This window comes from Neoarthrinium moseri (genome assembly GCF_022829205.1).
Source record: "Neoarthrinium moseri strain CBS 164.80 chromosome Unknown scaffold58_Wmoseri_CBS_16480, whole genome shotgun sequence".
Lineage (NCBI taxonomy): Eukaryota > Fungi > Ascomycota > Sordariomycetes > Amphisphaeriales > Apiosporaceae > Neoarthrinium > Neoarthrinium moseri.
Genome location: NW_026055172.1, coordinates 206,969 through 231,160, shown reverse-complemented (window position 1 = coordinate 231,160; position 24,192 = coordinate 206,969). Strand labels below are relative to the sequence as shown.

At 54.9% G+C, this 24,192-nt stretch overlaps 8 protein-coding genes across 8 annotated transcripts; 6 read left to right on the top strand and 2 right to left on the bottom strand.

Moving 5' to 3' along the window:
* Positions 1-615, top strand: JN550_010783 (uncharacterized protein; the record flags this gene model as incomplete). The annotated part of the gene is made up of 1 exon (XM_049309076.1): positions 1-615. A coding segment is annotated over one exon (615 nt), but the record flags the coding sequence as incomplete, so codon positions are not given.
* A 3,828-nt stretch (positions 616-4,443) lies between these two features.
* JN550_010782 (uncharacterized protein) lies at positions 4,444-6,170 on the top strand (the record flags this gene model as incomplete). Its single annotated transcript, XM_049309074.1, has 2 exons — positions 4,444-4,780; positions 4,870-6,170. 2 exons carry the CDS (start codon positions 4,444-4,446, stop codon positions 6,168-6,170), a joined length of 1,638 nt encoding a protein of 545 aa, XP_049167308.1.
* A 2,617-nt stretch (positions 6,171-8,787) lies between these two features.
* JN550_010781 (uncharacterized protein) lies at positions 8,788-10,752 on the top strand (the record flags this gene model as incomplete). Its single annotated transcript, XM_049309073.1, has 3 exons — positions 8,788-8,988; positions 9,282-10,282; positions 10,335-10,752. 3 exons carry the CDS (start codon positions 8,788-8,790, stop codon positions 10,750-10,752), a joined length of 1,620 nt encoding a protein of 539 aa, XP_049167307.1.
* An 887-nt stretch (positions 10,753-11,639) lies between these two features.
* On the top strand, positions 11,640-12,184 carry JN550_010780 (uncharacterized protein; the record flags this gene model as incomplete). The annotated part of the gene is made up of 2 exons (XM_049309072.1): positions 11,640-11,890; positions 12,106-12,184. The coding sequence occupies 2 exons, from the start codon at positions 11,640-11,642 to the stop codon at positions 12,182-12,184; spliced, it is 330 nt and encodes a 109-aa protein (XP_049167306.1).
* Positions 12,185-13,446: 1,262 nt separating this feature from the next.
* Positions 13,447-14,753, bottom strand: JN550_010779 (uncharacterized protein; the record flags this gene model as incomplete). The annotated part of the gene is made up of 2 exons (XM_049309071.1): positions 13,447-14,456; positions 14,522-14,753. The coding sequence occupies 2 exons, from the start codon at positions 14,751-14,753 to the stop codon at positions 13,447-13,449; spliced, it is 1,242 nt and encodes a 413-aa protein (XP_049167305.1).
* A 1,315-nt stretch (positions 14,754-16,068) lies between these two features.
* On the top strand, positions 16,069-19,125 carry JN550_010778 (uncharacterized protein; the record flags this gene model as incomplete). Its single annotated transcript, XM_049309070.1, has 2 exons — positions 16,069-17,512; positions 17,564-19,125. The coding sequence occupies 2 exons, from the start codon at positions 16,069-16,071 to the stop codon at positions 19,123-19,125; spliced, it is 3,006 nt and encodes a 1,001-aa protein (XP_049167304.1).
* Positions 19,126-19,966: 841 nt separating this feature from the next.
* JN550_010777 (uncharacterized protein) lies at positions 19,967-21,310 on the bottom strand (the record flags this gene model as incomplete). Its single annotated transcript, XM_049309069.1, has 2 exons — positions 19,967-20,480; positions 20,562-21,310. The coding sequence occupies 2 exons, from the start codon at positions 21,308-21,310 to the stop codon at positions 19,967-19,969; spliced, it is 1,263 nt and encodes a 420-aa protein (XP_049167303.1).
* Positions 21,311-23,011: 1,701 nt separating this feature from the next.
* Positions 23,012-23,827, top strand: JN550_010776 (uncharacterized protein; the record flags this gene model as incomplete). The annotated part of the gene is made up of 1 exon (XM_049309068.1): positions 23,012-23,827. The coding sequence occupies one exon, from the start codon at positions 23,012-23,014 to the stop codon at positions 23,825-23,827; it is 816 nt and encodes a 271-aa protein (XP_049167302.1).
* Between the last annotated feature and the right edge of the window lie 365 nt (positions 23,828-24,192).

Sequence of the window (24,192 nt, the reverse complement as noted above, 5' to 3'; positions counted from 1 at the left end):
CCTGTCGGCATCTTGATCCGACTCATCCCCGATACACTCGTGCTCAAACTCATTCCCGCTTCGCTGAAGCGACGGTCGTCACGTGCTCCTGGTCTCACGGTTTCGGATGAGGAACGGTTCAACTACTACCCCGATGCTCTTACCGATGTCCGAGACGAACTAGCCTTCATCAAGAGACTCAAGGGAGGACGTATCAACAGTCTCAAATTTGCGGTTAAGCATCCTAAGGAAGCCTTTATGCAGATCCGCAGCCCTTCCCATTCGAGATCGAACTCGATGAGAGAAGCCGCACCTCGGACTCCTGTTAGAGAGGACAGCACAGGGGAGTCACCTGCGCCGACTCCGGATTCACGCGCGCGTTCCAGATCTATGAGATCGGGCAGGAGTCGGTCAAACTCTGCACTTGGAGCCACGACTGTGATGGCCGGCATCATCGCCAGTAGTGTGGGTGCCGGTTGGTCTCCGGTCACAGAGCGCAGCAATGCAGAGTTCCCGCCGCGCTCTGGTCCATCTCCTTCTCCTCTCGCATTTACCGAGGAGCCCGAGCCGATCGAGGAGGGTTCAAAAGCGGACGTCCCGACACTTAAAGTGCCCGAGCCTCCCTCTAAATCATAGACAATAATTTCTTTTCTGTATCTAGCTTTTGGGCAATAGAAATGTTGGTATTCAAGCTGCCGTCGCACTAATAACCCCATGTGGCTGTCAGTGTCGTGAGCAGTCTACACCACTCAACACTACTGTCGATAAATGGCTCTCATGTAGCTCGAGAAGCTCTTTTCTCTCTCCTTTTTTTCTTTCCCCTTTTTCTCCCTTGTCATCTTTGCCATCTTCACCCTAGGCTCTACAATGGGTCTCCAGGGATCAAAACTAGGGCTTATCATTCAGGCGTTTGGGGAGTCCGGACGGACACGTGTGTGGATATACCAAAGGACGAAAAGCAACAGCATTGGGTTCTAGACTTAATATGTAAAGCTACCTATTCTTCTATGTCAGGAAATTTTTGATTACGATCGAAAATATAAAAATACATGAGTGACACTCTACTACTACTACTACTTTGCTGGCACATGTCGTCAGCCTCGAGTTACTGGTCTTCTGAGACAGGTTGTAAACATCTTATCCGCAGAGCGAGTGTAGTTTTATGTGCGTAACGTGACGTGTGGAGGAGTCCGATCGATCGGGGAAGGGCAACGTTATCAAATCCATCTTCTTTCATGCCCATCCATTGTTGTTGAGTCTCGAGGTAGAAGAACCCACGCTTGACTACTGGATTATTCAATCCCACGGTCGTCTTCTTACAATGCGGTTTGAGGACTCACCTTCGGGAGAGCATTCATTCAACGACAGGTCTTCAGCCCATACCACTCCTACCTTTGGGGCAAGAGTGGAAAGTAGAGATAATATTGTGTCTTTTCCAGTTTGAGGCCGCATAGATGAAGACCTCAATCAGCACGATGCTTTGATACATTTGAGTTCGCTTACCACACGAGTGAAAGTCATAATCTGAAGAGTCCTTATTCCCCCGGAGTGGTCGGTATTTTAGCTTGTGTTCTCTTCGCTCACAAGTTCGCATTAGTATAGACAATGGCTGCTTTACACTGATATGTCCATACTTCATATGAACTATAGGTGTCAATTCGTAACCGAGATGCGAACTAACACGTTGTTCTTTCGTATCTGTTTCATTGCATATTTCATCAGCCATGAAGGTAATTCTACCTGAAAGCGGTACACACACATCAACTAGCTGAAGCCCAATTTGAGTGGTATCAGCTCTTGATGCGCCCAGCGGACGGACCTATCAATCTTCAACCTGCTAGGGAGTACTTTGTTTATGCTATTTTCTTTCCCTTTTCAATGTGTTCCCGAGGCTTGAAAGATACAGGAAATTATTTCTCTAACCGTGTATGATTGAGAAAGATTTGAGGGGGCTGACCTACCCACGCGAGATGATCTGCAGTGGACAGTAATTGCTTTTCACTTGATTCGCCATGGCGACATGACTTGAGTCACAGTGCAGCATGTAACCAATCTCCTAGCTACAGTGCCAAATGTGGTGGAAGCTGTACATATGTCCCAGATTCGGCCGGGTGAATTCACACCGTAACCTGCGCGGTTCAGGGCTTCCCTTGAACGCAGCGTCGATTGAGCTTAACCCTCGAAGCATTCGGTTGTGAGGCAATTTTCAGATGCCTTGACACAAGGAGTCGTCGACGTTTTGTCAGGCCCGGAGAAGACTTTTTACAGGTACAGTGCATCGACAGTCTATCTTATCAGACGATGATCCTCGACCGTGGACTCCATTATTGAGTTCGATAAGCGGTCAAAACAACGACACCGCATCTCTCGTAGGAGGCGTTCAATCCAAAGGTGGATTGCAGACTCGCAGCTTGTGCCTTCGGGCCATACTTCCGACGTAGAACTTAGCTGGAAATCACGGCAAGTAGACCTGCCTGTCTACACAGGGTCGCAGATCGACGCCTAGGCAGGTTTGGATGCCATCTCCAATGACTGTTGATCAGGCGGCCGCAGCTCGAACTTTGGGGAAATGTCGAGGCCATGTTGGCCGTATTATTTTACTCTGTGGGTACTAGTAGGAATGTCGCAAGCATGATTCCGGATGAGCCCCGGAGATCCTGGGATGTGGCCGCTCATTCCGTCACATTCCCTGCTCCTCACACCTTGGCCATAAACCAACAGCCATACCATCTGAAAGATTAGCTATGACACTTGAAGGAGCAGAAATATGTCATATGAACTCGATTGTCCTATTTCACAACCTATTCTGGGGACTTGTTGATGGCGGTGGCGGACAGGGAATTTGGTTGAGTTGTTATAGTGGGGCGCATGGAACAAAGGCAACGTTTGAGGCCACACTGTGGAAACTGCATTCTTGGAGATTCAATAAGAGGCAACGGCCACCGGCCCGGATCATTCCTGTCGAACGACAATTGGACTTAGAAACCCCGAGACTTTCATCACTGGGTTCTGGTCAACCCGGCCTCTCTTGTGATGTAACTCTCGTCTATGAGCAAAGCTATACCGGCTTCTTCAAGGGCCAGGCATAGCAGGTTTGATGCGATGTAGCACATGGAGGGGTGGCTTGACTGAGAATTGCCTTTGTCGCTACAGTAAGATGCAAGGAAAAAGCCGGTGCCTTTTCGTTGAGCCATGCGGCATATGGCAAACTTCGGGGCCTAACATGCGGCACCAAAGATGTGTACAAGGGCTGAACACACCCCCGTCACTGTATTTGCGCCATTCTGAACTTGCTCTGAAATTCCTCGCACGACTTGCTTGAACTTATCATTTATAGAGTAGTAACCCATTCTATAACAAGTCGGCTTTGAGCAGTGACTACCTACCTTTCTTTCACAATCAGCCCGCCGGCCTTGGCCGCATGTCCCCAGTTTATTAGGTGTCACATGTATGTGATTATTAGGCGGCAGGCATTGCGACTGGCCGATGACTAAATTTGGAGCAACAGACGAATGGCAGCGAGGAGGGTATACTTGCAACAAAGGCTGTCTGTGCCAGGATTGCCAGCAGGAATCGACTGCCACGTACAACCAAATGGGCCCCGGACATCGACATCGACATCAGATAATCGTCTGACCGCAAGGTCGAAAGACACCAAAAACTAAGGTGATAGATAGATAAGTTAGATAGTCCAAATCTCATCTGGTACTAGGGCGACAGAGTCCCGCTAGTGGTGCTATTGATCGCTCTGCGTGGATTAATTAGAGCAGACGGGCAGGAGGAGAGACAAGCGGCCGTCAGAGGATTCTGCATGCCTTGGATTGTCGGCAAACAGAGGTTTTTAATCTCCTGGCAAACCGCTGGGCATAGTTAGGGAACTTAAACAAGCAGTGTCCACCCCCAGGCGCCTTTGCAGTCGATGGACGCCGTCGACTGTGTGGACGGATCGTGTGGAAGTGGCACTTAGCCTGGCTGGGCCTATCGGGACTTCGCTTAGTCGAACATCTTGGTTTCAAAGCCTTCCCTCTGCTTCTTTATTTCTCCCTCTCCTACTTGCACCCAATTAATTCCCACCCTCCCAAAACATACACCTCATTTACTTAGTCCGCAACACGCGTCAACTCGAGGTTTCTTGACCACCCTCGTTCTGGTGAATTTTGCAACTCTGCAAAAGTCCCACTGCGAGCCAGACCAGTTTTTTTTTCGTATTTTCTCTTCGCGTCTTAGGGAAACCCACCTATCTGCGTCGCATCCGCAGAACCTCTGCTTCTCGCCTCTGCCACTTTCGGCAAGTCTTCTGTTACTAGAAGTATCGCGGTGCAGAGCACTTTTACGTTAACTGCAACCAACGCACACACTCTCCATACACAATCCACCTCCAAGTTCACTCTGTTCCCTTCCGTTTACACATTTTTCACATCCGCCATTTCCCCAACAACAACGAAAATTCTCTCTTCATCAACCATGCAGCCAGTCAAACGCCGCCGCGGCCGTCCGAAGGGCTCTGGCGTGAAGCCGAAGGTCCCCGGACTGAAGGACGCTGGTTTGAAGGGCCCTGGCGTGAAGGGTCCTGGCTTGAAGAGAGGCCCCAAGCCCAAGGTCCAAATCAAGGTTGAGGAGATCCCCGTTGATGACGATCAGCAAGTAGCCCACCTCTCTATGAGGGAGGCTATTGAGAACCAGCACCCTCACCTATCTGAGCTGGAGCATAGAGTCAACGATCTTGAAGAGACGTGGGAAACGGAGTCCATCTTTGAGGATATTATTGATGACCTCGCTGACGAGTCCTGTTTCAAGAATGGTAACTAAGCCTCTCCACTATGTTCTACTTTTGGAATTACAATTCAGGCGTCGCAACGCGATTCTTAGTGTCTTCTAACATTGCCATAGATCCCAACGCCTGCAACCCTAATGAAGCAGTCAAGTATCGCCAACTACTGCGCTCCGTCGGACCGGAGGAGTTTTGCAGGCGCACCATTCTCAGCGGAGACATCACTGCAAAGAAGATGATCACGGCATTCGGTGTTCGGCCGCCGCCTTTTCTCGAGGGCGCAGATGATGATCAGTACTACGGCCTACTTACCCTGGCCTTGAGTCGCGAGCTGAGTAAACGCGCCAAGCTCATGAAGTACAACACCGTCAATGATGCTGTCTCATTGATCCAAAATGCCAAGAACATCATCGTCCTGACCGGAGCGGGCATCTCAACGTCTCTTGGTATACCGGATTTTCGATCTGCTCAGAATGGCCTATACACTCAATTGGCGAACCTTGACCTGCCCATCAACGACCCGCAAGAGGTCTTTAACATTGACATCTTCCGGGAGGATCCCACCATTTTCTACACTGTGGCCAAGGACATTCTACCTAACACCAAGAAATTCTCGCCCACGCACGCATTCATCGCGATGCTTCAGCAGAAGGGCAAGCTCTTGACCAACTACTCGCAGAACATTGATAATATCGAGGCGAACGCGGGTATCTCGCCCGACAAGCTGATCCAGTGCCACGGGTCATTTGCGACCGCCACCTGTCAAAAATGTGGCCACAAGGTCATCGGCGATGCCATCTTTTCCGACATCAAGGAAGGAAGGATCCCCCGCTGTGACAAGTGCATCTCCACTCTTCGTGCTGCTGGCACCTCCAAGCGCAAGCGAGGTGGTAAGAGGTCCTCGTCGGGCAAGCGGTCGCGGTACAACTCCGACGACACCGATGACGATGACAACTTCGACATCCCCCAAGCCGGTGTGATGAAGCCCGACATCACGTTCTTCGGCGAGGCTCTCCCTGACACGTTTCATGATCGATTGGTGAAGCACGACAAGGACCTCGTGGATTTGGTCATTGTCATTGGAACCTCTCTCAAGGTCGCCCCCGTCTCTGAGGTAGTTCCCTACCTACCCCCGCACATTCCTCAGATCTACATATCGAGGACACCCGTCAGCCATATCAACTTTGATATTGACCTCCTCGGCGACTGCGATGTCGTCGTTGCGGAACTCTGTCGACGTGCGGGCTGGGATCTGAAACACGAGATGATCCCCCCGGACCAGAAGGTGCAGACCATCCCGCAGGAGGGCTACTGGCATCGACACAACTTCACAACGTACGACGGCTCCCAGAAGAAAGAGCCTGCGCCCAGTCTGCCTATTAAGATTGGGGAGTCTGGACTATTGACGCGCGTGGACTAGGACGACTAGCCGTCTGAGTCTAGACATCTCGTTGTTTTGTCCCGAATGCTTAGAAGGACACAAAATTCACTCAACCTGCACGACTGGCTTCTGGATCTCCATGTTCGTTTCTTTGATACTGGAAGAAATACTCCCTGGTGGATTCAAATTGTTGTGCAACGCGTTGAACTATGCAGGAATAGTTCGCGCTTGTGCCTCCATCCCATCATGGGGCTTTTTTTTCTTTCTCTTCTTCCTTCCTTCGATTTCGATTTGCAAGGCGTACCGGTTGCTTTGGGTCTGAACTCACGGAGTTCTAAAGAGGGACATTTGCGATACTTTGCGTTTGCCGGTAGTGGGCTGAACGCCCAGTCTGCACAGCGGGGTTCACTAGAGAGACACGGTCCTACAGTAGTATACATACTAGTAATGAGAATCCGGACTTTCGACGCGTTTCTTCTTTGTCCATGAGGACCTAGCAAGCTAGGCACCAATACAAACCCTCGTCAACTCACAGCACAACCAGGGCTGGTTCATTTTGCCCATGGGAGGACACAGCAAATCGATCAAGTCAGATGGTGAGCGCTTCGGCGCGCAAGTCCACTGAGAGCAGCCCCGTAGAATCCAGTGAATGAAACCCAAATGCGCTGAAAGTTAATCCCTTGCACACACGACCTGTAGTTAGCTCTGAGCAAAAAAGCATCGGAGGGAGTAATGGTGGCTCAGTACGGCAGTACAGAGCCTAATTCTGAGTCAAGCTCGGCGCCACCATCCGCACGCTGGGTTTGCACCATGGGCGATTCCCCCGAGGAGTCTAGGCCTCTCTAGAACTGAGCCACCACTGTGAACCATGCTTTGGGCGGTGAACGTCAGTATGTGGTTTTGGCTATTCTTCCCCCAATCGCAGGACACAAGCTGGACACTCGGAAACATTGGTAGCATCCATCAGCGAAACGAAAGAATTAGCACTCCCAATATCAAGGTGAAGGGCGTTGCCGCTTCAGGCGTTTCTGAAACCAACCACCTGAAACTACCGTAGTAGCAACGTCCCGGTTGAATCCAGGATGTGCTATAATGGAGTATGCTACAGCGCCCAGCGACGTGAACCTTTGGTAATAACACCCGTGTGAGGAATTCTATTTAGAGAAGTATCGATGCGATTGATTCTTTACATTCAGTTGGGCGCCCAACCGCCATAGCAACAAATTTACATCAGGTGTTTGGTTGAGCATAACAGCTTGGTTCAAGTGTGAGTATGCGTGGCCGTATCTGATACTGCCCCGCGATGCCCCGCAGCGAATCTCTCCATTACCGCCATATGAATCACCCATCGAAACGCGGCGCAGTTAGCACACCAAGCAGACCTAGGTTGTACCCCATAATAACACAACGAAACTTTGGAGGGACAAGACATATAGACTGCTTCTGTTCGACGGCAAGGTGGCGCTGTTACGGACAGCAGCGCCTGCGTGTGGCGGGGATGCCGAGCTGGCGCCTACAAAGGTTATAGTCTTGCCCCTAGATGGAGATCGGAACGACGGGTAGGAAGGCGTCGTTGATGCGTTCGCCGCGATCCTTCCCACGCCGTTCCGTCATGCCCAAGTTGCCAGGAATAGCAGTATCAAGATTAGTTGCGTTCCTTATCTGTCAGATCAGACTGGGTCAGGAATCACTCTGCATCCCCTACGTTGCAGTGATCGCTGCCCAGCCACGCCGCAGGCATTTGTCGCATGATCCTAAAGACCTGCAAGGACCTCAGGAAGATTGATCTTCCATGACTGTGTACGCGATGCTGAAAGCTATCAAGGGCCCTTTTTTTCTGGCTGTGTTGCCTGCGTCTGGGAACTTTCGCTTAGACGCACCATACTAAGCTACCGAGTCCATGATCATTAACGAGATATTTATTGATGTGGTTTCATTCGTCCGCATTTGCGCCTTGATTCTCCTTTGGGAATCTGCAAGGTCATTGCAGATACATATATGCAGAAGTGTGGCACAGGTCCCTTGTGGTCAATGTGACTGGAGGACAACGATATGTAGGTCCTTACCAGGTTGTAAGCATGCAGCAGGCCAATCCAATACAACCGCTAATAATAAGCACATTGCCACAGGAGCGAGTTTTGTTGCCGGGTTTTCCTGATATTCCTGGGCTCTCTCTTCCTGAAGCGTGACTTAAAATCCTCACTTACAGCTTTGGGGCCCGTAGTATTCCGCAGGTTAAACGTAGTCATGCTATATCGAGAAACGCCGAGACTGTAACTCGAGGGTTGATGGTGAATTTACTATGATCTCTGGCATATCATTTTTCTTCTGCAATGCATGCAATGCAGTAACATAATTATCGTCCACAAGGATTGAATCATTGTTAGTGATGGCGTTGGAAGTCATATTTTCTAAACCTCGCCGCAGTAACAACCTAGGGAATAACGTGGAAACGGCGGATTGTGTGTCGGGGTTCTTTTGGCCGCGGGGTATGCGCAGCTTCCAACGTCGACGCCGGAAAGACCAATCAGCTCCCGACATTACACAGCTCCTATGTTCTGATCCGACAGGCAACAGAAGGGCCCTTGCAGATGGGCTGTCACTTCGCTACTCGCTGAAAATACATAACTCGTCGTTTCTCCTCGGCTAAGTGGCCATGAAGCCTTCCTTCGGTCTTGGCACGTTACTGCTGGACCTACTGCTAGGCACGGCGCTAGCATCCCAGAAGGTCATGTCTGGAGGTCGACGGGATCCGCTGGATGCAGACTTTGAGAAACTCGCTGTCAAGACTCTGGAGCAATGGCATGTCCCTGGACTCGCAATTGCTGTCGTTGATGGAGATGATACGTGGGCTGCTGTGAGTGCCCAACCCACCCCTCTGTTCAGATGACACCCCACGGTGAGCAGAAGGTATCGTGAGCTGTTTGAGGCAAACCCTCTCTGAGGATGATGTATATAATTGCTCAATGAGTTATCTGTATGTCAAGGCACAGTAGTTATCTCTAGACATGCTCTTGGAAGATTGCTCTCGACTCGTGGTCTTCAGTCCCACGGATATCAGCTGCTGTGGGATAAACACCACATCATCTCACCCAGACTCTCAGCGAGAGCGAGAATCTTCTACCGGAACTTCAAACTGATTGAGATTAGGGCTATGGAAACGCCAGCATTGGTTCGACCCCGGTGACACCAAGCACCCTGTTCTACAGCGGCAGCACCACCAAGGCCTTCACGGCAGCCGTGCTCTCGCTGCTTGTCGACTCGGACGCGCACCCGGGCGTGACCTGGCGGACGCCCATCTCGCAGCTCATCCGGGACGACTTCGTGCTCCAGCCCGAGTATGCCTGGGCGCAGGAGCACCTCACCATCGAGGACGCGCTGACGCACCGGACCGGGTTCCCGCGGCACGACAAGTCGCTACCGGCACGCAGCGGGCCCGATGCCCATGTGACGGCGGTGCGCGACATCACGCGCAGCCTGCGCGACTTGCCCATGGTGCTGGAGCCGCGCACCCGCTGGAAGTACTGCAACCTGATGTTCATGGTCCTGTCGCACGCGATCCAGACGCTGACGCGGCGCTGGCTCGGCGACGTCATGCGCGAGTGGATCTGGGAGCCCCTCGGCATGCGCAGCACGTACTTCTCGCTCGACGCCGCGCTGGAGGCGCCCGAGGACCTGGCCAGGGGCTACTACTGGGAGTACAAGGACCAAGAGGGCGGCTACAAGGAGGTGCCGTGGCTGAAGCTGCAGGAGGCGAGCGGCGCCGGGGCCGTGGTGAGCAATGTGCTCGACTATGCCAAGTGGATACGCTGTCTGGTGAACGAGGCAGCGCCTCTGAGCAAGGAGGGACACAAGGCCATCAGGACGCCGAGGATGGTGCCCTCTGCGGAAGGCAAGGGGCTCGACGGGCCCTCGAGCTACGCCCTCGGCTGGCATACGAACACTTATAAGGGACACAGGATGTACACGCACAGCGGCGGGATGGAGGCATACGGCGCGGACGTGTTCTTCTTCCCCGACCTCAAGTACGGCATCGTGGCCATGGGCAACACGGCTATCACGAGCAACTTCGCGGGCAGGCTACTGACCTGGAAGCTGATCAACGACAGACTGGCCATCCCGGAGAGCGAGAGATACGACTGGTCGTCTCAGTAAGTGAAAGGAAGAGCGTCTGGGCTGAACCATTGCTTACGTTCTACACAGATTCGAAAAAGCACTCAACAGCAGCCTAGAACAGTTCGACAAGGCGATAGACAAGCTCTATCCAGGCCGAGCGAACCCCGCCTTGCCCCGGGGCTTGGAACTGAAAGAGTATACGGGGACTTACTCCCATCCGGCCTACCACGATCTCACCATCGACCTCGGCGATGATCCGGGTCGTCTGAGGGCGGTGCGTGTTGATTTTGTGTGGCCAATGACGTTCGATTTTGTACATGTGTCTGGGGAGTACTGGGTTATCCACATCGATATGAAGAACTCGCCCAATGCGTTGAACGGGCAATCGGCCAGAGCCGAGTTCAAGATTGGACCCAACGGGAAGTGTGACCAGGTCCTCATTGAATTCCTCGAGGATGGCAGCGAAGGAGTCATTCCATTTACAAGAGCCACAAAGACAACGTAGGAAGAAGAGACAAGATGTCAAGTTGCATGAAGAACAAAATGTTTTCTTTTCTTTTTTTCTACTTTTAGGATAACTGTGCCTTGACATCTCAAGACGATACATATCCAGAGCAATAGTGCAGACTACGTGACCTTGAGCAGCGAGTACCAGAGTGCATGACCGAACCGTGCTTGGGTCCGGCATGACTTCATGCACGGCAGGCCGACGAAGTCCCGTTGTAACGCCGGTGACCGGCTGGGAGAGAACCTACACTTCAGACAGGTCAGCAGAGTCCAGGCAGGCAGATGAAATGTCATGAAGATAGGGGATTGTAGTGTGTATCAGACTGTTGAGCTTGATAATTTAAGAAAATCAACACGAAAAAATTCAGTTGGCCGTTCTTAAGAAGTAGTTTGTCATCAGGGGACCGCGGGAGGCGCCATTGGCAACCGAGAGCAATAAAATATTCAAGACTTACAGTGAGGAGACGGGTGCTTAGAATGCATCCATGGTGAATGTTGTGTCCAAGGCGACTGCTCGTGCTTGTTACGAGCCTTGTGCGGAACAGTTGCTGTGATGAAGAGTTTTGAAAACGAGGAGCAGTGGCTCTCAAAAAGTTTCGTGACCTGATGTAATCCCACGACGGTCACGTGACGCTGGGACCCGCATCGTCCGCTCGGCCGTCCTGCACCACTGGTTCGCTGGACTAACGTGGATCGCCAGAAACCGGCCCAGCTCTCCTCAATTGCTGCTCTCAACGACATCCCATCGATCCCCCCGACTCGCCCTCTCACCGTCCGGTCGGGTCCCCCCTCTCCACTCTACCGCTCTCAATCGTTTACGTCGCCGCCCACCAACACACGCAACGCAGGCGCCCGACGCAGAGAACACAGACACAACCCGGAATCATGCCCGCCGTCCGAGCTGCCGTCCGCGCCAGCCGCGCCCTCACCACCAGCGCTGCGACCCGGTCCTTCTCCGCCACTGCCACCCAGAAGGCCAGCCACGGCCCCCAGTACGACCCCCCGAGCGGCTGGCTGTTTGGCGTCAAGCCCGGCGAGAAGTACCAGAAGGAGGGCTGGGAGACGCCCTTCTTCTACGGCTTCTGCGGCTCCCTGGTGCTTGCGGCCATTGCGTACGGTTTCAAACCCGATACTTCGTAAGTGGTTCTCCGTACACTTGTGGGATGTAGAGCGGTTATCTTGCGACCTTAGGGAAGCGGCGAGCGGACGAGACTAGCTCGTGAGGGGGCGGATTCGCATTAGAAAGCAGAGAGAGGGAATATTCCAGTCATGGCTGGATATATCTTGGCATGCCATTACTAGGCGCTTACGGGAAGCTGCAAAGCTATATCAGGTGCTAACGATTTCGCAGGATACAAACCTGGGCTCTCGAGGAGGCCCGCAGGAGATTAGAAGCCGAAGGTATCCTGGAGGACCCGGAGAAGAAGTAAAGCCGGACCAAGCCTATCTGGATGCGTGCAGGAAAGACGATGGATGGCCGGGGAGGAAGTAGAGGATAACACCTTCAGACCCATCTGTATATGAACCGCGAGTTGTTTTGCAAATTCCATTCTTTCTTTTGTTGTGGTATCGGCCCTTCCCTCGAAGGGTCTCGTTGCGGTTAGAGGAGGACCATCATCATAGACGGATCGCTCCCACCCGGGGATGCGATTAGCTGACCGGCACAATCGAACTGACTTATTTCTACATTTGGTAACCCATCGCTTGACTCTTCAAGACCATGGTCGGATGTGTGGCCTGCAAGTCCAGGCATGAGAATTAGAGGCTAGGCAACCGTGCTAGTTACCGTAACTGGCAAAGAAGAGGCACAGGCCGTCGACTCATCCATCGTCCCTTGGCCATCTGGGTGACTCACTTTGGACAAGCTCATTCGTCCCCGAGGAAAAGAAGACCTGTCCAAAGCCAATCAAGTGACTACTTGAATGCTACGATCCTTGAGTACCTATGTACCTGGGTCTACTTTACCCAGCAAGCAAGCAAGCAACCCAGGCAACCACCAGGCCTCCTGGCAAACCGCTCGGATGCCTAAAGCGGTCTGCGTACTGCCGGCGCATGGAAATCTTCGGAATCTTTTACTATTTAAGGGCCTCCTCCCGCCTGCTTCTCTCACCCTTCTTCTCCTTTTCTCCTCAGCTCTTCTTTGCCGTATGGCTTAGATCAAGTGTAGTATCTGTTCTTTTCACTTTAAACCGTGAAACCGGACTTCGACAAAGTCCAGGTTTGCTGTCCTTAAAGCATATTTTTGAAGCTCTGGGTGGCGCGCCCTCTGGGCCTGCTCCATGGTGCCGCCTGCCACAGTGACCGTGATCTTACACTGCCTTCACGTGTCGCGAAACCGCGCCTCTTGCTTTCGTTGCATGCCTCATCTGGGGCTGCGAGGAAGGTCTTGTGATCTTGGTGAGAAATCGAGCTGAGTATATATGTGGAGGATTTCGGCGTCTCCCGGTGAATGGTGGTCTTCTGATCTGACACTATCCGTCGACTTCATTACATTTCAGGGAACTAATGATGAATACGGCTCACTGGAAATGGAGTTTTGGTTCTGTACTGGTTTAATCTCGTAAAAATTTCGCGGATAACTCTCCAAGAGCGTGTACGGCAAGCGCTATATCTAGGTACATCTGGGGAAAAAACTGACGCCGGGCGGCTACAAATCCTAGCCAATGCTCATCATCTTTTTCGTGCTCGCTTTCTAGCAGACGTAGCTCCACTCGTGCTCCTCGTCGCCGTACTGCCGCGCCTCGATCCAGCCCTTCATGCGCAGCGCGATCTCGCCCGACTCCTCCTGGTCGCTCAGGCCACAGTCGACGAGGTTGCCCTTCCAGCTGATCTTGCGGACGGGGCTCACGATGGCGGCGGTGCCGGCACCGAACGCCTCCATCAGGCGGCCGTCCGCCGACGCCTCGGCCAGCTCCTTCATGGTGTACTTGCGCTCGACGATGGCCCAGCCCTCGGGCGCCAGCTTCTCGCGCGCCAGGGACAATATCGAGTCGCGGGTGACGCCCTCGAGGATGGTGCCGTCCAGCGGGGCAGTGATCAGCTCCTTCTGGCCCGTCTCCTTGTTCTTGAGGGCCACGAACATGTTCATGGTGCCAACCTCGGTCACGTACTCCTCCTCGCCAAACAGCCACAGGTTCTGCTGGAAACCGCGGCTCGCCGCCTCAAGCTGGGGAACAATGCAAGGCGCGTAGTTCGCGCCGAGCTTCTTGTCGCCGACACCACCGGGCCATGCGCGGACGGCGTAGTCGGTCGCCTCGAGGGAGACAGCCTTGAAGCCGGTAGGGTAGTAAGGGCCGACGGGGCTGGCAATGACGTAGAGCAGGGCGCTGCCGGGGGCGCCGACACCCAGGGTCTTCTGGGTGCCGATCATGGTCGGGCGCAGGTAGAGCGAGTAGCCGCGCTCGTTGGGGATGAAGCGCTCGTCGAGCTTGACGAACTTGGTGATCAGTTCGATGAGGGCGGTGGGCTCAAAGGTGGGCAATGCGATACGGGCCGAGGACTTGTTCAGACGCTCCATGTTCTTGTCTGGCCGGAAGAGTCGGACGTTGCCGCTCTTGTCCTTGTACGCCTTCATGCCCTCAAAGCACTCGAAGGCGTAGTGGAACACACATGTTGCCGGGTCGAGGGAGAGGTTCTGGTAGGGTGTGATCTGGGGAGTTAACCAGCCGTCGGTCTGGGTCCATTCTATCGTGAGCATGTGGTCTATGAGGTAAAGGTCAGTATGATCCGTCTCTATGGGAGCACTTCATAGTGAGAGGCTCTCGCACCTGTGAATTCCCTGCCAAACACGAGGGTCTTGGGATCATGAGGTTCCTTCGGATTCGTCGTCTTGGTGATCTGCAGCTTGGTCGCATCGAGACCGACGGGCTTGGCAGCCGAAGCCGCCTCGGGCTGGATGCTATACCATCTGGCGGCGTGTCTCGCGCTCAATGGCAGTAGTTGGCGGGCAGCGGGCGCTCTGAAAGCCCTCCCGGCGCGAGGGAGCATCTGTCGCAACATGATGCCCGTCTGGTTTGCTAAGATTCCGGGACCAATACCTGCAGCGTAACACCTGATAGGAGGGAAGCAAAGTCTATGATGGTCTGGCACGCTTATAAACAGAGCTTATGAGTCAATTGGATTGCCAGGAGATATGGGTAGGAGTGAACTAGTAGCAGGTAGAGGCCGTCGCCGATATCACGGCAGGAAAAGAAATCCCACAGACCGGCCGCTAAAAGGCGAGTCTAGCCTTCCCAGCAGCGTTATCGGAGGACCCTGGGCCTGGCGGTCGGGAAGGGCGTCTGACATGTACATAAGTCATCCCCTGTCAGGGCCTCTTTGGGAAGCTTGAGCCAATGAACAGGGAGATGTCTCAGTAGCGTCTACGGAGTACGGAGTAGGTAGCTACTTGCTTACACGGTAGGATGGCACCAGTTTCCTGATACACGGTGTTCTGAATCGACTCTATCCTGCCATCCCAGAATGATCCATGCGCTCGGAGTGACTTTCGTCAAATACGGATGGAGTGGAAAGCCGCCTTAGAAAACAGCCTTCTCCAAAATAGGTACATCATCGTGTGCAGCCAAGTGCTTTGTTGCCAGAAATGTATCATGTCTTCGTTTGCCATCTGTGCATTGTCTGCTCTGCCCCACTAGCGGTGGACGGGTTGAATGCCCAAGCTGTAGCACTATGGTGGTTTGCGACAGGAACGGCCGGAAAGTCAAGATGAACCATCGGACTAGCCAGGAAAACAAAACAAATCCGCACGGGAAATCTCTCTGGCACCGCAAATTCGTACAGTGGCGTCTTTGGCGTGTTTTGCGACCTCATCCAGTTGTCCTTTTGTGCCCATTGGCCGAGAGCTGGATCATTGCTGACCGCGCGATAACGATATCGAGTTAGACGTGAGCTGTGTCGCAGGAAATCAGGGGCGTTTCCGCAGCTGATGCCAGGTTGACACGACGACAACATCATATCTCTTCGGGCGCGGTGCACAACGAGCATTGAGCTGTTCGCCTCACCCTCCCGACATCGAGTAGCACCGAGCTGGGCCGACCCGATTGTACAAGCACGAGTTCAAGGAGCGGCAAGAGCAGCTGGGCTGACAACGCCCAAGACTTGGCAGCCAAAGTGTCGTCCGGCCTCATCGCGATCGAATACTTGACACTCGGGGCTATGGTCGCCGACCGCCTCGCTCATACCTGTTGCTAGATCGCGCCAACTGTGGCAATCGAAACGCGTTCTGCCCGTCCGCCAGGATTGCGACAGCCCAACATACACCCGTGCGAGATTCACGACTTGGCCCGCGGTCGCGTGTGGGCCCCCTTCAGTAAGCATGTTCTCCTCACTGAAGAGCAGCTTTACTTCCAATATCACGAGCAATTATACCATTTCGACGAGCGTGACTTCGACGGCCGGGCCATGGAAGATCTACGATGCAACGTCCAAAAAGACAAAGAAGGCCTGCTCGCTGTTCGTCTTCGATAGGAAGTCCCTCGAATCCCACGGCAACTCCCTAGGTCGGTCAAGCGCAACCGCGTTCAAAAGAGCTACGGAAGAGGTTGTCGAGCGCTTAAAAAAAGAAGCTTCGTCGCTTGCCAGGCTGCGGCACCCAAGCATCTTGGAACTGGTCGAGCCGGCCGAGGAGACGCGGGGAGGCGGCCTGCAGTTTGTGACCGAGGCCGTGACCGCGTCGCTGAGCAGTCTGCTGGCCGAAAAGGACGACCAAGAAAGGGCTGGCGGTGTCGGCGGCCGGTCCAGTCGCTACGTCACCGAAGATGCCAACGGCACGAGGCGGAGGAGGGAGCTCGAAATCGACGAGCTGGAGATCCAGAAGGGCTTGCTGCAAGTCGGCAAGGCTCTAGAGTTCCTCCACGAGAACGCGGGCCTGGTCCATGGCAACCTGACGCCGGATGCCATTCTGATCAACGCCAAGGGGGACTGGAAGATCAGTGGACTGGCCTACTCTACCCCTCCAGAGGGTTCAACAAAGCCCACGTCGGTTCAACCCATCAGTCTGTCAGAGGCGCTCAACCTCGATCCCAGGCTGCCCCGATTTGTGCAGCTGAATCTCGATTTCACATCGCCGGATTTTGTCCTGGACAACAATCTCACCACATCAGCCGATATGTTCTCACTGGGCCTCCTGTGTGTTGCGCTATACAACTCACCCCACCATTCCCCGATAGAGTGCCACTCAAGTATATCAACGTACAAAAGGGTCTTCAACTCATCCTCAACCGTACCATCACTGCAGAATAACTTCCTCTCGAAGCAGCCTGTACCGAAAGAGCTTGCCAATCACGTACTTGGGCGGCTGATCACAAGACGGCCTGCCCAACGCATGACGGCCAAGGAATTCCAGGACAGCGAGTACTTCAACAACGTTCTAGTGTCCACGATACGGTTTTTGGATAAATTCCCGGCAAAGACCCCTGGCGAGAAGCAGTCATTCATGAGGGGCCTGAATAAGGTTTTGCCCTCATTCCCCAAATCAGTTATGGAGAGGAAGATCCTGCCGTCATTGCTCGAAGAACTCAAGGACAGGGAACTCTTGTCTCTGATCTTGCAGAACGTCTTCAAGATCATCGATTTGCTTCCTTCCGGTAGGCAACCCTTTTCGGAGCAAGTTAGGCCGCGCCTGAAGGAGATATTCGTCACAAATGTCAAGAAGGAACAAGCGCAAGAGAAAGACCCGGCGAGAGACGCTGGTCTCATGATGGTGCTTGAGAATACAGACACCATCGCAAGTAACAGTTCTGGCAAGGAGTTCAAAGATGGTAAGTCGATACGAGGATAATGATTTCTCGCCAATGCTAACTCGATACAAGATATCCTGCCTATCCTCATGACTGCCGTCGAGTCGCCAACGCCAGCGCTGGTGGATGTTGCGATGCGCGGCTTGCCCGCCATTCTCCCTATATTGGACTTCAGCACCATTAAAAACGAACTATTCCCCGTCATCGCGATGGTTTTCAGCAGGACAAACAGTCTCGCCATCAAAGTCAGGGGTCTGCAGGCCTTTGTCATTCTCTGTGGCGGGTCAAACGATTCATCTGGAGGCAGTGATGGGCTTGATGGGTTCGGTGTTGAGAAGAAGAAGACGTCATCCTCGAGTGCGCTCGACAAATACACCATGCAGGAAAAGATCGTGCCACTCATCAAAGCGATCAAGACGAAGGAGCCGGCAGTAATGATAGCTGCATTGAATGTTCTTAGGGTGGTTGGAGATGTCGCAGATGCCGAGTTCGTGGCGATGGATATTCTGCCCGTCCTATGGAGTATGAGTCTGGGCCCCTTGCTGGACCTGAAGCAATTCCATACCTTCATGGATCTGATCAAGTCTCTATCCAAGCGAGTAGAGGATGAGCAAACAAAGAAATTGCAAGAGCTCTCGGGAGGAGGAACCAACGGCAAAGCCCTGGAGAGCGAAGACTTCATGGCCTTTGGTGGCATCACGGGAACAGGATTTGACGCAACCAATGGTGCCAGCGAGGATGATTTCGAACGCTTGGTCAAGGGACGGACGACGGCAAGCGGAGGGCTGAGCAGCCCAATGGACGCGGGCGGCTGGGATTCGGCACCCGCTGCGAGGGCGACGTCACCACCTGCGAAGTCGCCAACGCCCGCCTTCTCGTGGTCGACGCCCAGCCCGACGAGCGCCGCCCCGAGTTCCGCCGGGGCCTTCGGCGCGACCAAGGCGCAAGCATCCTTCCGGACCGTCACGCCCGATCTGGCGCGCTTCGAATCGCTCACGCCGTCGTCGACCCAATACTCGCAGCCGATGCAACCCACGCTCTCCAGCCCGCCGGCGGCGACGCCGGCAAACCCGTGGGCGTCTTCCGCATCGGCAGCAGCGCCCGCGAACCCGTGGGCTTCGCCGGCGATGGCGACGAGCACGGCCGGCAATCCTCTATCGCCGCCATCGACATCCATGGCAGGCATGAGCCTGAACCAGCAGCGCCCCGCCATACAGTCCTCCACGTCGTCCTTCTCGCTCGCGCCTCCGCCGGGCGCAAGCAGCAGCAGCAGCGGCATCAGCAAGCCGGCCGGCTTCAGCTTACCACCGCCATCCGGCCCGCAACGCACCGTTTCGTCCTCTTCGTTCGGCCAGCCGTCGGCGTACGGCGGGTTCAACACCAACAACAGCATGAGCGGTGGTAATACGATGGGCATGGGCGGCATGGCGGCCATGAAGCCCATGAACACCGGGAGCATGAACAGCAGTATGAACTCGATGAATTCCATGAACGGCGGCGGCATGAATAGCATGGGCATGGGCATGGGCATGGGTATGGGAGGCATGAGTGCCCAGCAGCAGCCGGCGCAACAGCCACAACAGCCGCCACAGCAGCAGAAGTCGGGCTTGTCCAAGTACGAGAGTCTGCTGTAGGCTTAAGGAAGGAAGGGAAGCATATTGGCAGGGGCCGGAGCGGTCGAGGCGCTTACGGCAGGGCGGGATCATGTATAGTTGGCCACAAGATGGGAATGAGAGACGAGATAGAACGATAGAATGTCGGGGGGTTACGTTTGAATAGGACAGACGGAGATCGGGTTCGGCTGTCTGCTGCCATCTCAGGACCTCAAATCTCGCTCTCGGCCCGGAAAACAACCATGCGCTGTTTCCCCAGTGTGTTAATATGAATGCTCTGATCTACGTGGAGGAATGCCAGGGAGAAAGAATATGTTGGGCAAGGTATAGGGAAACTAGCATGCAGACAAACAGACACGGGACCAACTCCCCGATAGATCCGTCCTGCAACACGACTAGGGTCAAGCACATCGTACGGGTGAAATGGTGTCACCTAGTATTCAATAGGGACCCAAGGCTTGCACCATTATACAAAGTACTCATTCTCTGGCAGAAAACTATCTATCCTAGTGCAGGAGCAAATTTCCCCTCCCTCGCGATAAAAAGAATGCCCCGCCCGTCTGCTTGACATAGCGGGCACATGAGGGACAAAGGGCAATCGGACTCCGGCGAAAATACCATCTAAAACATGCCACACAAAATTGGGCAGGTAAAACAAGACTTGCTGAGTATCATGTACCCTTGGCTTTCTCCCTTAACGCCTTGCCATTCTGAGATCGTAACCATTTGGCTCCGTCCTGTTGTTGAGCGACTTGCCATCGCGACAAAAATGAAGAAACACGGTTCGCCAGTAGAAACACTACTATTCAAGACGGTGCCGCGAGTATGCGATAGCCATGTCCCGCACGTCTCGAGTTGCCGCCTAAGCACGTTGACGCTTCGATGCTCCCTCGTTCGGCAGCGCAGCTTCGGCCTCTCGCTTCTGGCCGTGCGGCGCAGTGCCGCTCTTGGCGCGTCGCCAGCTGTCGAAGGGGCTGCGGGCCTTGGAAGGGCGCTTCACCGGAGTGTGCTCGGCAGGTGGCTTCTGGCTCACACGGGTCGCCCGACCAGTAGTCGGAGGAGATGCAGGTGCGAAGCGGGGCGCTGCGGGCGTGTCTGGGGCCTTCTGTTCGACTGGTGTGTCGACTTGCTCCTCCTCAAGCTGAACAGTGGGGTTCATGATGTGATCCTCAATATCGGTGGCGGCCTCCTCGTCGTCAGTGTTATGGCTTTGCCGAAGCTTCTCGGCCGGAGGGAAGAGAAGTCGTGGCTTGATTGACGAGCGCGTAGTCCGTCGAGGTGGCGATCCAGATCGCTGGATTGAGCTCTCACCATCCACGTCCAGCTCATCAGCGGGGTTTACATCACTGTTGGGCTTCCAGAAGGTCTTTCCGCGGCTATCGTGAATGTTAGTCGTCTGATCATGAAAGTTTTCCTCACCATGGGGGGAAAAAAGTGATGATGAGGTGGAAACTTACAATACGTAGACAGTGCCATCCTCACGATTGACTGCATCCTCCACTGGTACTCTGCCTGAGCCAGGAATGACCACCTTCTTGGGTCGGGTGCTGCGGCGCCTGGTAGGCTCTGGGTTGGCGACTGTCTCACCGAAGAAGGGGTTCTCGGCGCTGTCGTCGACCTTGGGCAGTCGATCACGAGAGTCGGTGAAAATGGCGATGTCCTCCTCAGCGTCCTCGGCTCTGAAGCTCTCCAACGAGATGCCGGTGTACTTCTTGGCCTTCTTCTTGCGCGGGGACGGCAGCGCCTCGGCTGCCGGTTCACTGGAGAAGAGGTTGCGGGCGATGGCGCGGACGCCGGCGTCGACCTTCTCGTCGGACTGCTTGCGCGGGGTCTTGGCAGGGGTGGGGAGCATGGCAGTTGTGGTCTTGTTCTGCGACCGGGACGAGATGCCCAGCAGATCAGCTGCAGTAGCAGAACCCTCGGCAGTCAAGGTGACGCCGGAGGCGCGACGAACAGAATCCATGGCGGGTGCGCGCTTCTTCTGGGGTGAGGCGCCGGGTGTAGAAAAGGTGGATTTCCTCGATGCAGAATTGCGGGATGCTGCTGAAAAAGTAGATGCATGGGGTGAAGGTGTGCGGTTGGCGATCCGGGCGGATTTGCGCGGGGAGTAGGGTTCCCAGTTGTCGCCAAAGGTGCCAAACTTGGGCGTTTGCGGCGTCCTGACACGCGGGGGAGGTGAGGGCGTTTTGGACATGACCTCAGCCATCTTTGCTTTCTTTTCCTCCCTTCCCTTCACTTCAAGGCCAAAAGCGGGCAAAACGGGTAAAACGGGGCAGCCAGCAACAGATGCAGAGCTCGTTGGTCGGTCAGCCAATCTCGACTAACCACTTGCACAGCAACGCAACGCAACGCAACGCAACAGTCGAGTAAGCAGCCGGACAGCCAGCTGAGCTTCTCAGTCTCCTATTTCCTGTCTTTCCGATTTTCGAATAGACCCGCGGGTCGCCGGCACCAAAGCACTGAAGTCGGGAGTAAGACCAGGACAGGACCGCGATTCCGCTAGCACCACTCGGGACGTGTCTTGCGAAAGCGAGCGCAGGTTGCGAAAATGGACAAAGTCGTCGTTCAAGCAATGCGTATATCCGTCAAGTAGATGAGCGGAGAGACAAGCGCGAAGCAGAACCGTCTGTGGTTGTGTCGAGAATCCGACGTGGTTCGATCTGCTGAAGGGCTCGTCCGATGGTTGAAATTGAGACCTCGTCTTCCGTCCAAAGAGCCTTCCGGTTCGATTATGTCGATTGTTCGGCGCGAGTGTCGCAGATACGAAATAATATTGATCAAGCTTATACAATCCAAGCAAATGCGCAGATAGGGGTATAAGACAATCGACGGGGCGACAGGATGCAGGAGTCGACGACAGAGCTGGTGAGAGATGTGGGCAAGGGAAAGGGAAGAGGTTGACGACCATGCCAGATGCGCGGGAAAGTGGCTGGGGCGGGCATGGCTGGAGACTGGGAAGATTCCGGGCTGGCGCGCATCATTCTTGTCCAGGGGTTCGGACAGCATAAACACCAACCCCCCTGTCTGCCTCTATACAGCAGCAAAATACCCCACCGACACCGACATGCAGAGAGAGTGTGTGAGAGGGGGGTGTCTCTGTCAATTCTACCCTGGTCTGTTTCGTCTATCGCAATTGCCCATCGCATTGTGCGTAGAACGGGGAGCTCGTAGAGATGATAGCAGACTTGCGCCAGTATACTAGGGAATTTTACGAATATTAGAGCACGCTTAACCATCAGTCTCCCATGGGGTTCGATATCACGTACATTCGCAGGGTACCCAGACATTCACCGACCTTTTGCTCCCACAATCCGACTGTCCCAATTCAACCTGCCACAATGCGAGCCAGCGCAATGCACCCACTCTGACCCCTGCCAACAATGATGTCTGTTTAATTTACGCCAACGAGACGCGTCGTGGCGGGTCCCGGCCCAGGGGACCAGACGATAAACAGGCGAGACCCCTGGGGCCGGGGGACGCGTCGCGTTTCTTGCCAACCAGCCAGCGCCCAACCCAAAGCCTGCCCAGTCCCATCTGCAATCCACTGCCATCGATGCATGGAAGCCAGAGAAAAGTGCCCCGCATCCCATGCATCGCGGCCCCAAATCTTCGCCCACGTTTGAGCCCTATCGACCCGGGCCGGCCTGCCAGCCTATCGTCGTATCAACAACAGTAAACACACCGTTTCGGGAGTTTCACGCCCATTGAACAACATACAGCTACGTCATCGCATCGCGGGACACCACCACCAACACCACCACCATTTTCCACCAGCGCATCGGGTTGGGGTCACGCAATCCCCACCTCCACCCGCAATCCAGCCTCTAGCCACTCGGGCTTGACCCTGCAGGCAAACGAACCCCGCCATCGACAACGAAGACTCAGATCAAGGTTCCCAGACGCCACCATGGCCGATCTCTTCGATCCGGACGAGTCGTCCCTGCTGGACTCCCCAGACCGGAAACAGACGACCACCACCAATACCAACACCAACACCAGCACGACTCCCCCCGAACGGCCCAAGACCCCCAAGACCCCGACGGGCCCGCCGCCCACCGGCGACCCCTTCGCCAGCGCCGGCCCGCCCAGCGAGGAGGCGCGCGAGGCGGCCCTGCAGCGCGAGCTGGCGGGCGTGCGCTCCATCAACGAGCTGCTCGAGGGCGTGCTGGGCACGCTGGAGCGCGCGCGCGGCAACATGGACACGGTCTCGCAGACGGTCGGCACGGCGTCGGCCCTGCTGGGCACCTGGACCCGCATCCTGGGCCAGACGGAGCACAACCAGCGCCTGCTGCTGGACCCGACCTGGAAGGGCGCCACCGACGACCTCGCGCAGGTCGAGGGCGAGGCCCTGCGCCGCCAGGCCGAGGCCGAGCGCCGCGCCGCCGAGGAGGAGAGGCGGAGGGCCGAGGCGCAGCGGCGGCGTGAGGAGGAGGCCCGCGCCCGTGAGGCCGGGGCCAACACCGCCGTCAACCGGAGGGGCAGCGTCAGGGGGACCCGGGGGACCAGGGCGTCGAGTAGTGGTGTCAGGGGCGTCCGGGGCACCAGGACGGGGACCGGGAGTATGGCGAGGGCGGGCAGCGCTGCCGGTCGAGGTGCGGCCGCGGCAGCATCGTCTGGCGCTGACCGGAGCTCGTCCAGCATTGCCAGCGCTAGGAGCGCGTCGGGCATTGGGAGGGGCTTTGGAAGCACGAGAGGACGGGCCAGAGGCACGAGGGGGACATGAACGAGCAGGTGACGTGGAGACAATGCCATGCTTACCGCATCATGTTCAGGCTGGTGCGTCGACCGAGCATCAACGAAACTTGGTGGGCAACGTGGAGGAGCAGCAAGGATTCAGACCATGCGTATTGGGAACCTGATACTTCATGTACATTTTGACGTGATATCCGGCTGGCTGATTTCCTATCTACAGCCCGGTCTTATACTATACGTACGACCTAAACAAAACAACCCAATCATGATGATACCCAAAAACGCCAGGCTCGTTTGATACAAGATTCCGCAGGACCATGCTTGATGCTTTCCCTTTCCCAACCCCCCACAAGAGCTGTCTTCCCTGATTCCCTAAACCTCCGTTCTTAAGCCCCC